This window comes from Bubalus kerabau, chromosome 8 (assembly GCF_029407905.1).
Source record: "Bubalus kerabau isolate K-KA32 ecotype Philippines breed swamp buffalo chromosome 8, PCC_UOA_SB_1v2, whole genome shotgun sequence".
In the NCBI taxonomy this organism is placed as follows: Eukaryota; Metazoa; Chordata; class Mammalia; order Artiodactyla; family Bovidae; genus Bubalus; species Bubalus kerabau.
In genome coordinates, this window is record NC_073631.1 from 45,853,360 (window position 1) to 45,868,570 (window position 15,211).

General features: G+C 37.5%; 1 protein-coding gene across 4 annotated transcripts in view; it reads left to right on the forward strand.

Annotated features, from left to right (window-relative positions):
• The window catches only part of MAGI2 (membrane associated guanylate kinase, WW and PDZ domain containing 2), an 831,153-nt gene that overhangs the window by 452,128 nt on the left and 363,814 nt on the right, over window positions 1-15,211 (forward strand). For all 4 annotated transcript variants that reach the window (XM_055590145.1, XM_055590146.1, XM_055590147.1 and 1 more), the window contains one exon: window positions 5,125-5,182. In XM_055590145.1, the coding sequence (XP_055446120.1) occupies window positions 5,125-5,182 (58 nt within the window). The remainder of the gene's footprint in view (window positions 1-5,124; window positions 5,183-15,211) is intronic.

Here is a 15,211-nt window from a genome sequence, read left to right on the forward strand (position 1 = left end):
CTTTCATTAGTGTGACCTTAATCATCTGTAAATTTGTCAGATATTATCAGATACAGTTTTCTAAATAACCCAGGACCCAAGAGCTCCAAGCTGCATGCTTGTTTGGCAGAGCAAATAGTACAAAATTGGAAATTCTTTTTTGTCATTTGTTCCCTTAATTTTAAAAAGAAGTAGTCTTTTTTAAAAAAACAAATTCAATTCCAAATAACTTACTTTTCACAATGAAAGATGATTCTTAAGTTTTCATCATATAAATGTATACTTCTCAGTTAATAATCAAGCTATTATTATTGTTATTATAACAATTGTTACTTATTATTATTATGACTTGTCTTCTTAAAAGTGAAAAAAGCTTGTAGTTTTTTTGTTAGCATTTTAGCATAGATCTTCCTTTGCTTTTCAGAAAGAATATCTTTGTGTGCACATATATGCACATGCATATACATATATGCATACACATATACATTCATATATATGTACATACACACACTCACACCATTTTAAACATTGGTTGTAGGTTTTTATACTCATTCTGTCATATTTACAAATGAACCAATATATGTATTGTATTACTTGTTTCTTGTAACATCCATCCGTCAATCCTTTGCAGGCATTATAAATGAAATGAGCGACAGCTCTTTGTAACAAGTTAGAGGTACAGTGTATCATTTTGTTTCAAACTGTAAGTCAAGTACCACTTAATACTTCATCTTAAAATATAAGTATTTATAGCATATAATTTTGTTTAGGAATTAATAATCTATTCTGGAAATATGACATAAGCAAATAAATTATGTTATTATCTTATGAAATGCAAACCAGATTTCCCCCCTAACTCCTGATGACTACCTCATGATGGAAAATGGGAAACAATACCAAGGAATTGTTCTCAGAACCTTTGGCATTAAAAATCCACAAAGATAAAGAATCAGTGAACTCTATACATGCTAAAGCTGAAACTCCAGTACTTTGGCCACCTCATGCGAAGAGTTGACTCATTGGAAAAGACTCTGATGCTGGGAGAGATTGGGGGCAGGAGGAGAAGGGGACGACAGAGGATGAGATGGCTGGATGGCATCACTGACTCAATGGACGTGAGCCTGAGTGAGTCTGAGTGAATTCCGGGAGCTGGTGATGGACAGGGAGGCCTGGCCTGCTGCGATTCATGGGGTCGCAAAGAGTCGGACACGACTGAGCGACTGAACTGAACTGAACTGATCTTTGGGGATACATAGCTTAGAATTAGTAATTTACACCCCCCCCCAAAAAAGAGCCAAAAAAGGAGCCAAAGATAAGGAATAACTGAAGGAAAGGTTTTATACTATAAAAATTTTTTTTTTAATTTAACTTTGAAATGCTTCCATTTGACACACCTTCAAGTAGGACTAGTATATATAAAACTAACCATGTTAGACTTTTACTCTAAATATTAGTGAATATGATTGTTTTACTTATTTTTATAGACATGGGGTAATATTAGACCTATTATATGTATGAATCCATGTATTCAGCCATATTAATAATAAATATTCATAATATCAGGGTTTCCTGTAGCTCCAACAGTAAAGCATCTGCCTGTGATGCAGGAGACCTGGGTTGGGAAGTTCCTACGGAGAAGGGAATGGCAGTCGACTCCAGTACTCTTGCCTGGAGAATTCCATGGACAGAGAAGCCTGGCGGGCTACAGTCCATGGGATAGCAAAGAGTTGGACACGACTGAGCGACTAATGCAGGCACGCATTCATAATATCAATTGTCCTCTGTATATTCTTTCACTTTAGTTGCACCCCACTCCGGTACTCTTGCCTGGAAAATCCCATGGATGGAGGAGCCTGGTGGGCTGCAGTCCATGGGGTCGCTAGGAGTCGGACACGACTGAGCGACTTCACTTTCACTTTTCACTTTCATGCATTGGAGAAGGAAATGGCAACCCACTCCAGTGTTCTTGCCTGGAGAATCCCAGGGACGGGGGAGCCTGAAGCGATTTAGCAGCAGCAGCAACAGCAGCAAAAGGCACTCGGCAGATATCTTTCAAATGCATTTTTCTTTTTAATAGCCAAATTCTCCAGTAGCTTGAGGAATTTGATAAAAACTATCTGGATAGTTATTCTCATTAATCTAAATTAAGTATTGTTATGGCAGAAAGTGAAGAGGAACTAAAAAGCCTCTTGATGAAGGTGAAAGAGGAGAGTGAAAAGCTGGCTTAAAACTCAACATTCAGAAATGAAGATCATGACATCTGATCCCATCACTTCATGGGAAATAGATGGGGAAACAGTGGAAACAGTGTCAGACTTTGTTTGGGGGCGGGGAGGGGGGGGCTCCAAAATCACTGCAGATGATGATTGCAGCCGTGAAATTAAAAGACGCTTACTCCTTGGAAGAAAAATTGTGACTAACCTAGATAGCATATTGAAAAGCAGAGACATTACTTTGCCAACAAAGGTCTGTCTAGTCAAGGCTATGGTTTTTCCAGTGGTCATGTATGGATGTGAGAGATGCTAAAGCTGAAACCCCAGTACTTTGGCCACCTCATGTGAAGAGTTGACTCATTGGAAAAGACTCTGATGCTGGGAGGGATTGGGGGCAGGAGGAGAAGGGGACAACAGAGGATGAGATGGCTGGATGGCATCACTGACTTGATGGACGTGAGTCTAAGTGAACTCCGGGAGTTGGTGAGGGACAGGGAGTCCTGGCGTGCTGCGATTCATGGGGTAGCAAAGAGTCGGACACGACTTAGTGACTGAACTGAACTGATGCTATATTAAACAGAGTGCCTAAATTAATATCTGAATTGGCTAAGGTCTCTGGAACCAAAGTACAGGGTTTTTGAATTTTGTATGATTGTTAAGATAAAATGTGTCAGTGCATGGAAAGTCCATCAGTACCTGGACATTGTAAATACTCAGTAATATTACCATTTTGAAAGAAAAAGTTCTTAAAGTGCTTCACAATTTGATGTTATATGTTACTACTCCAAATATATTATATTAATCCATTACTAATCCAAGAATTATTAAGCCAGGTCATAGCCTAGATTTTATATAGTAAAAAAAAAAAAAAAAACTTGAAAAATATCTTTAGTATTTAAGGGAAGCTCCAATAATAGAAACCATAAAGGAAATCGCTGAGAATTTACCAAATAAAATTTTAAAAAACATGTGTTAAAGAGACTGTTCAACAAAATTAAACTCTTAAAAACATGTATGCAACATGTGATAAAGGATTGTTACTCTTCATAAATTAAAAAAAAAACTATTATGAATTGATTTATAAAAGCAAGAAATGTACAAAAGGGAAAAAAAAGTCCAAGAATGAAGAAATAAAAATTAATACAACTATGAACTGCTATTTAAAAACAATTTGGTTGATTTTTAAATAATAATTTATAATATTTTATCTGCATATCCAGATTTGAAAGTTCTAAAAATTGCCTTTTATAAACTCATGTGGCAGCAAAAGGTAACCTGATCTGGGCTGGCAGCAAACCAGTGATAACTGACTTGAAAGGGTCCTTTTCTGTGCCTCTTAGTGAGAATCACATGATTTGGGCTGCCTGAATATTCATGGCTTTAAAAAATTTTAAGTGCTTTCTCGGACTCTGCTTGGATTGTTATAGAATAGAAGGTATTTGCATCATGTTATCCTTCTAAAATCAGAAAAATTATGAATTTCAAAACCACTCTGTCCAAAAATTTTTGGATGAGGAATTGTGGACCTGTGTTTAATTTGATGGTACAGAGAACCAAAGTCACTCATAAATTCCCAATGAAGTCATAAATTGGTTTCTTTTGTGAATGGGATAGTAAAGTGTGAATATAGATATAGAGATTTATCAAAAGCCATAAAAGTGTGCATTCCCTTTAACCGGAAATTTCTCCTCTAGGAATTTCTCATGGCTAAGTTATTGGGAAAATGATGAAAGACTTAAGCTTTAGTAAGTCCAACACAGGTGACATATAACTGAAAAGTCCCAAATGTTCTATGACAGAAGACTGGTGGGATTACACAAGGCTCGAAACACACCTCACACAACAACTGTGCCACTTTCAAAGTGATATTGTGCAGTAACACTCATTCATGTTGAAGATGCCCTCAATATTTGTTAGATAGAAATACCAGGCTGTAAAAATAATATGACTATATTATCTAATTTCTCTAAGAATTGTCTCTGGATGGCAGAATTGCAGGTGATTCTAATTTTCTTTATAACTGTGCTTGTCTATGATGAACATGTGTTACTACTTATAATAATAAAACTTTTAAGTGTCATTTAAACATATTATTAAGAGTTTGTCAATACATCTTACTTAGTTTCAAGTTATGTATGTTATTAATGTGTGTGAGGAAAATATAATATTCTTCATATTTATAGGAATTAATTATAATGACTTGGTATATTTGAAAACAGTATCATAACACATAGCCTAGTTTTCAAATAGCATGTTTTTCCTTAAGGAAACCTTTATTGTATTGTTGATATTTTAATGTGTATTATTAAAATTTGCTGTGGAGCATTGAAAATATAAGCCATATTGTCAAGGAAAGCATGCTCAGAATTTTAGACTTTATACAAAAATATACCCAGAGAGTTTACTGGCAGCATTCAAATTCTGACCCATGGAGAGAGAACAGTATGCTAACCATCTCGAATAGTGGGATATCAATTGAGAATGTATAATTTCTTTGTTTCAGTCATCAGAAACAATTTGCTATTCTCAGAAATATATTTTGAAATTATAATCTTTATCCTGAAATGCTCCTTTTAACAATACAAATAAATGAGAAAGCTGTGTGCTCTTTCAGGAAAGTGATTTGCCTTCTGCATTGCCTTGAGTGGTGATAACATGATGATGTGCCATTCTACTGCTTGGCATGGGATAAACAGCTAGACCCAGCAGTATATCTACAGAGAAGAGAGTTCTGTGTTTAAAGTGCTAATTTCAAGTCAGTGCTTCTTATAGTTCCTACAATATGCATTTGAAATTTGGTGCTGACTCTGAATACTTTATTCCAGTTTGTTAGACTATTTCTGCAATATATGTACAATTAAACTATATTACTTATTAAAAATAGTGTTATCTGTTACTTATTTACTGAAAGAAACAACTCTTTATTTTTCAGAGCTTCCATATGGCTGGGAAAAAATCGATGATCCCATATATGGCACTTATTATGTTGAGTAAGTCTCTAAGTTTGATATTAACTTGTTATTAATGTGTTGTGAAATTGTGTTAGTATTCCATTTATTGTGCATGTGTGGCTAACAGTCCTTTTATTCCCCTTTCATCTTACTTTGAAGGACCCACAAAGACTCGAGCAGCACTAGCTTGCTGTCTCTTGCCTCTCCAGCTGGCTAATTTGTCATACTTTCCCTTTGACTCATGATTCTAAAACACCCATTGGAAAAGTGTCTTTCACACTGTCCTCTAAATGAGTGATAATTAAAGATATCAAAGTAAATGCCCTTCATTTTGCAATCAGAATGTTGGGAGCTGACTAGTTGTGCAATAGAGATGTTCTATTAGACCAGATTTCAAAGTCAGTTAAATGAAGCAACCATATTTTTCAGTTGAGGGATGAAATAAAATTTAGATTTCTTTGTCTTTTAAGGCCTCATTTTAAATCAGGAGGGTTTTTCTGTAAATTGGACTGAGCGACTAAACTGAACTGAACGCTTACTGAAAATCTTTTAACATTGACAAAATTAACCAGGAGTTGCAGCTATAGTATTATTAAAATATATATGTATTTATTTTAACATATATAAATACCTAATACATAATATATTTTAATACATAAAATATATATGTATTTATCTATTGGAGGTTGCAGCATAATGAGTTACCACTCTATGCATCCTTTTATTCAGGATAAAGCCCCTATTAAGGATTCAATTATATACACATCTTTCCTTAGGAAAATCAAGTAATATTCAATAACTTTCAAAGGTTACATACATAAGTTACTTTTCTAGAACCCCTTTTCTGATAGACAGTTTTTTTAATTTTACTTATTGCATCATGTTGTTAATGTTATTTGGGTGAATAACAAAACCTACATACCCACGAAACACAGAGGCTGAAACACTAAAAATGTTCTCCCTCTCCATCAAGATCTAAATCTGTTTCCTCCAGTCATATTCTGTTTAACAATAATAATCTAGATGGTAAATGGTTACAAACTAATGACATCATTGTTAAACTATTTTTATAGCCATAGTCAAACCGTTACTGAGCTTTTACTAAGTGTCAAGCCCTTCTCTCCACTGGGGAGGTGCTGATGAGGACAGCCTGTGTGCTCACGCCCTTGAGCATCTCCTTCATGAACACTTGTTTTGAGCTATCATCTCAAGTGAATTTTGGCACCACAGTCATTTCCAGTGAAGGTGAATTTACTTCATTTGCCAAATGCAGTTTTCTAACATAGTATCTAAGGTCACGTAGACACTCAATACATGCAAAAATTAAGATAAATACTTGGAGGTATCACTAATTGCAAAAATAAAGGAAAATCACTTTTAGATAGTTCTAAGGCTTCTAGTCCCATTACATTGCTCATCAATTAAAATACATATATATTTTAATAATACTATAGCTGCAACTGCTGGTTAATTTTGTCAACGTTAAAAAGATTTTCAATAAGTGTTCAGTTTAGTCACTCAGTCGTGTCTGACTCTTTACTATCCCATGGACTGCAGCACACCAATAAGTGTTATCTTGTCTTAATTGTTGAATCAGACTATCCCTTGCTTAAACCTAATATATCTGAAATTCAAGGTAGTTCAATGGAAGGAAAGAGAACAGAAGTATGTGACACACCAGATCTCATCTGTAATACACTTCCTTGCATAATTTATCAAACAAGAATGCTTGCCTAAGTTTAGATATTGGGAAACTCCATAAAAAGCCATATAGCAAATATTTTAGGGGGCCAAATGGCATCTGTCACAGCTATTCAATTCTGCTGTTGTTGAAAACAACCATAGATGCTACTTCAAATGAATGGGTGTCACTATGTTTCAATAAAACTTTATTAGCAAAAATAGATGGCTGGACAAACTTGGCCTGGGGGACATGATTTTCTGACCCTTTCCCCGTTTGAAATCTTCTGATTCTTCTTCCATGTCCTCAACTGCTTTCAAGCTGATTTCCAATGTATGAAACAGTATTTAACTCAAACCTTACTTCACTGCTTAAATATCTATCAAAGAGGTGAGAGACTCGCACATCAGAAAGCAATGCTTCCTACCTTCTTGTTCATTGAGGTGTCTGTTCTTCAAGGAAAGATTTGATGCTGGTAGTTAAATTATTGAATTGGACATTAGATATAACCCTAAAAGGAAATGGTTCTCAGTATCATTGCACTTCATATGGTTTACTTTGTATTTGTTTTTGCTTAAACTACATTTCTTTCCATTGGCTTTCCTGGTAGCTCAGCTGGTAAAGAATTCACCTGCAATGCAGGAGACCCCAGTTTGATTCCTGGGTTGGGAAAATCCCCTGGAGAAGGGATAGGCTACCCACTCCAGTATTCTTGGGCTTCCCTGGTGGCTCAGATGGTAAAAAATCTGCTTGCAGTGTGGGAGACCTAGGTTTGATCCTTGGGTTGTGACTATCCCCTGGAGGAGGGCATGGCAACCGACCCATTATTCTTGCCTGGAAAATCCCTATGGACAGAGGAGCCTAGTGGGCTATTGTCCATAGGGTCACAAAGAGTCAGATACAACAGCCACTAAGCACAGCACAACACATTTCTTTCTACATTTCTCCACTTCATTTTTCATGTATAATCACCAAAGTCAGAAAATTACTCATAATTTAGTTAGTTATATCTTATATAATTAAATCAGACTAAATGGCACCCCACTCCAGTACTTATGCCTGGAAAATCCCATGGATGGAGGAGCCTGGTGGGCTGCAGTCCTGGGGTCGCTAGAGTCGGACATGACTGAGCGACTTCACTTTCACTTTTCACTTTCCTCCATTGGAGAAGGAAATGGCAACCCACTCCAGTGTTCTTGCCTGGAGAGTCCCAGGGACAGGGGAGCCTGGTGGGCTGCCGTCTCTGAGGTCGCACAGAGTCGAACACGACTGAAGCGACTTAGCAGCAGCAGCAGCAGCAACATTTAATACTTTTAGATTTCAAGTGATTGTGAGGTCTGAAATACAGTCATTGTTATTGTTGTTTAGTCGCTAAGTCAGGTCCAGCTCTTTTGCAACCCTATGGACTGTCGCCTGCCAAGCTCCTCTGTCAATGGGATTCTTCAGGCAAGAATACTGGAGTGGGATTTCCTTCTCCAGGGGATCTTCCCGACCCAGGGATTGAACCCACATCTCCTGCAATGGCAGGCAAATTCTTTACCACTGAGCTACCAGGGAAGCCTCTGGGTACAATCATAGTGAGTCTAATAGTTTAACCCACTTCAGGTTGCATCCAATTCTACTATATGTCATGGCTTTTTCCCCATTACATGATTCCATAGGTATACCAATACCAAAAATTAAGCATGTGCGTGTGTATCAGACCAGTCAAAAAACTAAGACAGGTAATTCAGACCTCCAGATAATTTTAAATAGAACTGTATGCCAATATTTCTTAAAAATGTCTTTTGGGAAAAGATCATCAAAATAATTGAAGTACCTCAACTTGTAAACATTGTGTGTTTACATTATATAATGGGTTCTCTGGAGAGCTATCATTTTTGGTATTTAATTGCGTACCCCATTACACAATTAGAGAACAGGTTACAAACTATGGAAAACATTCCACCCTCCCACCAAGTGGTAAAAAAGCCTATGCAAGGACTCTAGAAGTCTAACTCAGCAGTTACTCTTCAGACAGACCAACAACTAGGAGGAGAAGTTGTAGAGCAGACATCAGCAGTGAATATCAGATTGAAAGAAACCTTGTGCCTCTGGCAGTTGCACAAACACTCATTCCTGCCAGCTACAGATAAACCAGTAGGACTCCAGCAGTCAACAGCAGGAAAGTGTATATACAACTTGACACTGGAAAACCTGGGCTGAATAAACTTTGACCACTACTGGTGACTTTAACTTGCTGTGTCATAATTTTGTCCTGGGCAAATCCAGTTTTAAGATTACAGGTTTAATATATTTAAAACTCAGAAGAAATTATCATTATCATGTAAGTATCACTGCATCATGGCATCTGGTCCCATCACATCATGGCAGATGGGAAAAAATGGAAACAGTGAAAGACTTTATTTTCCTGGGCTCCAAAATCACTATGGATAGTGACTGCAGCCATGAAATTAAAAGACACCTTGGAAAAAAAGCTATGACAAACCTAGGGAGCATATTCAAAAGCAGAGACATCATTTTGCCAATAAAGGTCTGTATAGCCCAAGCTATAGTTTTTCCAGTAGTCATGTAGGGATGTGAGAGTTGTATCATAAAGAAGACTGAGCGCTGAAGAATTGATACTTTTGAACTGTGGTGTTGGAGAAGACTCTTGAGAGTCCCTTGGACTGCAAGGAGATCAAACCAGTCAATCCTAAAGGAAATATACCCTGAATGTTCATTGGAAGGACTGATGCTAAAGCTGAAGCTCCAATACTTTGGCCACCTGATGCAAAGAGCTGACTCATTGGAAAAGACCCTGATGCTGGGAAAGATTGAAGGCAGGAGGAGAAGGGGGTAACAGGATGAGATGGTTGGGTGGCATCATCAACTCAACAGACATGAGTTTGAGCAAGTTCTGGGAGATAGTGAAGGACAGGGAAGCCTGGCTTACTGCAGTCCATAGGGTGGCAAAGAGTTGGACATGACTGAGCAATTGAACAACAATAGTATAACAAAGTAAATTGTCTTAAATTGACATATGGGGAAACTCTGGCTGAAGAAGTTCAGTAACTTACCCAGCATCACATTATTGATAGGAATGGGCCCAGGCACTGTGACTGTAGAGCCCAGAGTTCAAACTCTTGCTTGAAATGCATCCCATAAATGTAGTGTTCATAATCCTCATGTGATGGTCTGAATAAGCTTCTGCAACTCATCACTGGAGAGGAATAGAGGGTCCCCAGAGAACATCTCCTCCCTGGCTCCCCTCTAGTGGTATCACAGGAGGGTGACAGACAGTGGTGGTCATGTTGCACACAGCCCCATCAGGCTGACTTCTGACTCACTCATTCTGAGCCACCAACTCCATCACCCATGGCTTGAGAGTGGTCCCAGAGACTCCGGCCCCCAAGAGCAAGACTGGAAAGTCCTGAACAAAGAGGATTCCATGTTGTGAGGGCCCCAGCATAGCGATGTTGGCCCTCATTTGGAGCTACAGAAGCAGCCACACAGCTCTGTATTTTGGAGAACAGTGAGGCTCACTCAGCATATTTTCTTATTTCATCTGCAGACAGGACAGACAGACCACATTTCTGCTCAGTTTAGCCACAGAAAGAGGTTAGCCCTATTTTTCTTGACGCTAAATCCATGATAGTACAGGACTTAGCAATGTATTAAAAAGTCCTAAAGTTGCTAACTAGAAATGTAACTGTCACTGTTCATAAAGAAAGGAAAATTTTTAATGAAAAAAGTACAAAATGTAGAGTTGAACAGCTGTGACTTTTGTACAAATGTGGTTTTTTTCCTCCTCTTTTGTGAAATTATGTCTGCTGGGTGCATTTTGGTTTCAATGGCAGTTACACAATTTGCTTAACTAGCTCTCCCAGAAGACACAATTTCCTGGAACAGTTTTCATGCAAAGCTGCCTTCTCTGGCACAGACGGAGAAGCAAACCATACAACTACAGTTAAGATAATGGTGGAGACTGACAGATGTGATTTTCATGTAAAGGTTTTACAAGTTTTCATGTGATGTCACACATCTGCTACTATGAAATGTTACTTGTGTGCAGTTCCAGAATGTATGAAAGATACTGTATAATATCTCCAATATAACATTGAATGTGAAAGGAGAATTGCATTCATTTCATGGTTAATGATGAGTATTTGTCATGATGTAGCAAGTTGCAAAGTGGTTAGAGGGGATTTTAACTCAACAATATTATCTTAACAATGTTTTTCTCCTTCATGCCTTTGAGTAGTTCTCTAAATATTCCAAGAAAACACTTTCTAAGTTCAGAATTTTTGAAAAGTCAGCATTTATGTAAAAGGATATATCTAATTGATATATCTAAATTATATATCTTTTTTATCTTATTGTATTTTTTAACTTTACAATATTGTATTGGTTTTGCCATATATCAACATGAATCCGCCACAGGTATACACGTGTTCCCCATCTTGAACCCTCCTCCCTCCCCGTACCATCCCTCTGGGTCATTCCAGTGCACCAGCCCCAAGTATCCAGTATCGTGCATCGATTTCCAATTAGAAGTCAACACAAAAGTATATCCTTATAAAATCTTGCCTTTTCTTAGAGAATTTTTTTCCTGTATTGAAAGATTTTTTCAAACTTTCAATTTTTTCTTCAATCTTCAAAAATTAGCACATGTTCTGATGCTTGTAAACACCTATTTAAAAAAGAATCCTTTCACCAGCTTAACAAACTTGTGTAATAGAAGATGTTAAACTGAAATGCACTGCTGATGAAGTTGCTCAGTTACATTTTAAAGGGAGCTTAAATCTTGTCAGTAGCATTTGGTCGTATCAGTTATCACTTAGTGGCCAAGAACATGGGTGGCAGCATTTCACAGTATACCAGCCCTGCAAGTTCCTGGTTGTGAGATCTTAAGTACACAGATTGTGGAGAAGGAAGAAGGGGAGGAGGATGGGGATCAGAAAGGAGAGAGGGAAAAGGAGAAGAAGAAATTGTATTATGCATCTACTACATGCCAGTCAGTATTCTAAGTACTATACATATTACTAACTCATTTAATCAAAACAAAACAAACTGTGAAGTCTATGTTACTATCCCCATTTTATAGATAATGAAATAGAAAATAAAGATAAAAAGATAAAAATAACTGAGCTGTAGCTATTTCTACAAGTACTAAATAATAAAGCTGGAATTTGAATCTAGGCAGTCTCATTACACAGCTGGTGAAAGTGAAAATATTCGTTGCTCAGTCGTATCTGACTTTTTGTGACCCCATGGAGTGTACTGTCTATGGAAACCCCCAGGCAAGAATACTGGAGTGGGTTGCCATTTTCTTCTCCGGGGGATCTTCTGACCCAGGGATCTGACCTGGGTCTCCTGCACTGCAGGCAGATGCTTTACCATCTGAGCCACTAGGGAAGCCTTAGCACCTAACACAGGTATATAGGAAGTGCTGAACAAATGTTAATTATATTTTATCTTATGTATCCCAATGACATAGCTAAGGACTCTCCTTTTTGGAATTACCTGCTTTTTCAGTTCTTTCTTGATACAGTAGCAGTTTTGGTCGCTCAGTCATGTCTGACTCTTTGTGACCCATGGACTGTAGCCCGCCAGGCTCTGTCTGTCCATGGAATTCTCCAGGCAAGAATATTGAAGTGGGTAGCCATTCCCTTCTCTAGGGGATCTTCCCAACCCAGGGATAGAACCCAGGTCTTTTGCATTGCAAGCAGATTTTTTACTGTCTGAGCTACCAGGGAGGCCTTTCATGATACAGTTCAGTTCAGTCGCTCAGTCATGTCCAACTCTTTGCGACCTCATGAATCGCAGCACGCCAGGCCTCCGTGTCCATCACCAACTCCCAGAGTTCACTCATACTCATGTCCATCAAGTCGGTGATGCCATCCAGCCATCTCATCCTCTGTCGTCCCCTTCTCTTCCTGCCCCCAATCCCTCGCAGCATCAGAGTCTTTTCATGATACGATGCACCCCCAAAAGTGAATAATTCTAAGGATGATTATTTGATTTGTAAGAAACATATAACTTAATCTCATGGTTAGAGTGTGCCACATTGAATAAAAAATACCATTTCTGGTACTTTTTCCATAAGCCCACTGAAAATGATGAAGCAAGGACTGCAGAGTGTGATATTTCTGTGTCTTCCAGAGGGGCTGAGGTTTCAGGGTAATTTCCAAAAAAACTATTAGTGATGAAAGGATTTATTTAATAACACAGTGATGTTTAAGACACAATTTTTACTTTCAACTACTTTCACATCCATTGTCCCAGAGATTGAGGGAACCAAATCTCTGAGGAGTTAAGTGAGTTCTCAATGAACAGACTCCTAGTAAGGCTGCAGCTATCTGATGCATGGAGAGCTAAGAAAGACCTTTCAATATGTTTTACATTAACATTAACTTTATAATTTATGAAATGTTTCTCATGTTTATAAAACAAGCATGAATCAATTAACTTCACAGTTCAATGAAGGGAAGAAGACTATTGAAATAAACATACGATATTCTATTTCTAACCAAACTATATTCAGTTCTTTTTTACTAAGTTATTACATTTTTACCTCTTCTGGCTGATCCAGGTCAACTTCAAAGTATGTGGCATCACTCCTTTCTGCCTGGAGAAGACAAGCATCAAACCTTGTCGTGAGGGATCTCCTAGGTTCACATACATGTTCTTTACACTATGTTAGCATTTCTGATAGTTTGTCACTGATAATTCTTACTTACCCCTCTGTACTACTTACTTATAGTATGTATTTCAACTGGCTATTGATCTGCTTTGTTAACACTGCACTTCAACCACAGTTTGGTGGAAAAACGTATGCTTCCTTCTGCTCTTTTTGCCAAAGTCTGTCAAATATTTTTAAACTATGATTCTTTCAAAACAAAATGATGTCTCATGTCCAATCTCCCTTCTTACTATTATCATCCAGTCAAGACCTGGGTATATGCCCCTCATCAACCCTTTTCATGAAGTTAGAGATAATTTTTCATCCTGTAAGGTATTTCCCCGTTGCTGATTCATTTTAATATGACCAAAACTTATTTTGTATTCCAGTTGCCTTTCCTTCTCCTGAATGTCTTTTCACCTGAAGGAAAGAAAACTCAACTCTGTAATTGGATATATTTTTGTTAGCAACTTTTAAGCTGATAAACTGCCTTGTTTTAGCAAATCCTCTGGTTCGAAGTTAAAAAAATGTCTTAGGAACCTAGAAGTTTAAATAGATTTAACTGCAAGTGGACTTTTACAAATAACAATGAGCTAATCACTTTGATAGCAGTTATCTTTTTGTTTTTAAAAGACAAAATAATTATTATTCCAGCTTCATCTTTTCTTTTCTTTGAAAATGTTAGTGAAGAATGTAATGTGTGCATCTTTTCATGTGTTTGTTAGCCATCTGTATGTCTTCTTTGGAGAAATGTCTATTTAGTTCTTTGGCCCATTTTTTGATTGGGTCATTTATTTTTCTGGAATTGAGCTGTAGGAGTTGCTTGTATATTTTTGAGATTAGTTGTTTGTCTGTTGCTTCATTTGCTATTATTTTCTCCCATTCTGAAGGCTGTCTTTTCACCTTGCTTATAGTTTCCTTTGTTGTGCAGAAGCTTTTAAGTTTAATTAGGTCCCATTTGTTTATTTTTGCTTTTATTTCCAATATTCTGGGAGGTGGGTCATAGAGGATCCTGCTGTGATGTATGTCGGAGAGTGTTTTGCCTATGTTCTCCTCTAGGAGTTTTATAGTTTCTGGTCTTAAGTTTAGATCATTAATCCATTTTGAGTTTATTTTTTGTGTATGGTGTTAGAAAGTGCTCTAGTTTCATTCTTTTACAAGTGGTTGACCAGTTTTCCCAGCACCACTTGTTATTATCAGAGAAATGCAAATCAAAACCACTATGAGGTATCATTTCACGCCAGTCAGAATGGCTGTGATCCTAAAGTCTACAAGCAATAAATGCTGGAGAGGGTGTGGAGAAAAGGGAACCCTCTTACACTGTTGGTGGGAATGCAAACTAGTACAGCCACTATGGAGAACAGTGTGGAGATTCCTTAAAAAACTGGAAATACAATTATGTAAAGTTTAAAAATAAAATAAAATTAAAAAGAAAAACAACTGGAAATAGAACTGCCTTATGACCCAGCAATCCCACTGCTGGGCATACACACTGAGGAAACCAGAAGGGAAAGAGACACGTGTACCCCAATGTTCATCGCAGCACTGTTTATAATAGCCAGGACATGGAAGCAACCTAGATGTCCATCAGCAGATGAATGGATAAGCAAGCAGTGGTACATATACACAATGGAGTATTACTCAGCCATTAAAAAGAATACATTTGAATCAGTTCTAATGAGGTGGATGAAACTGGAGCCGATTATACAGAGTGAAGTAAGCC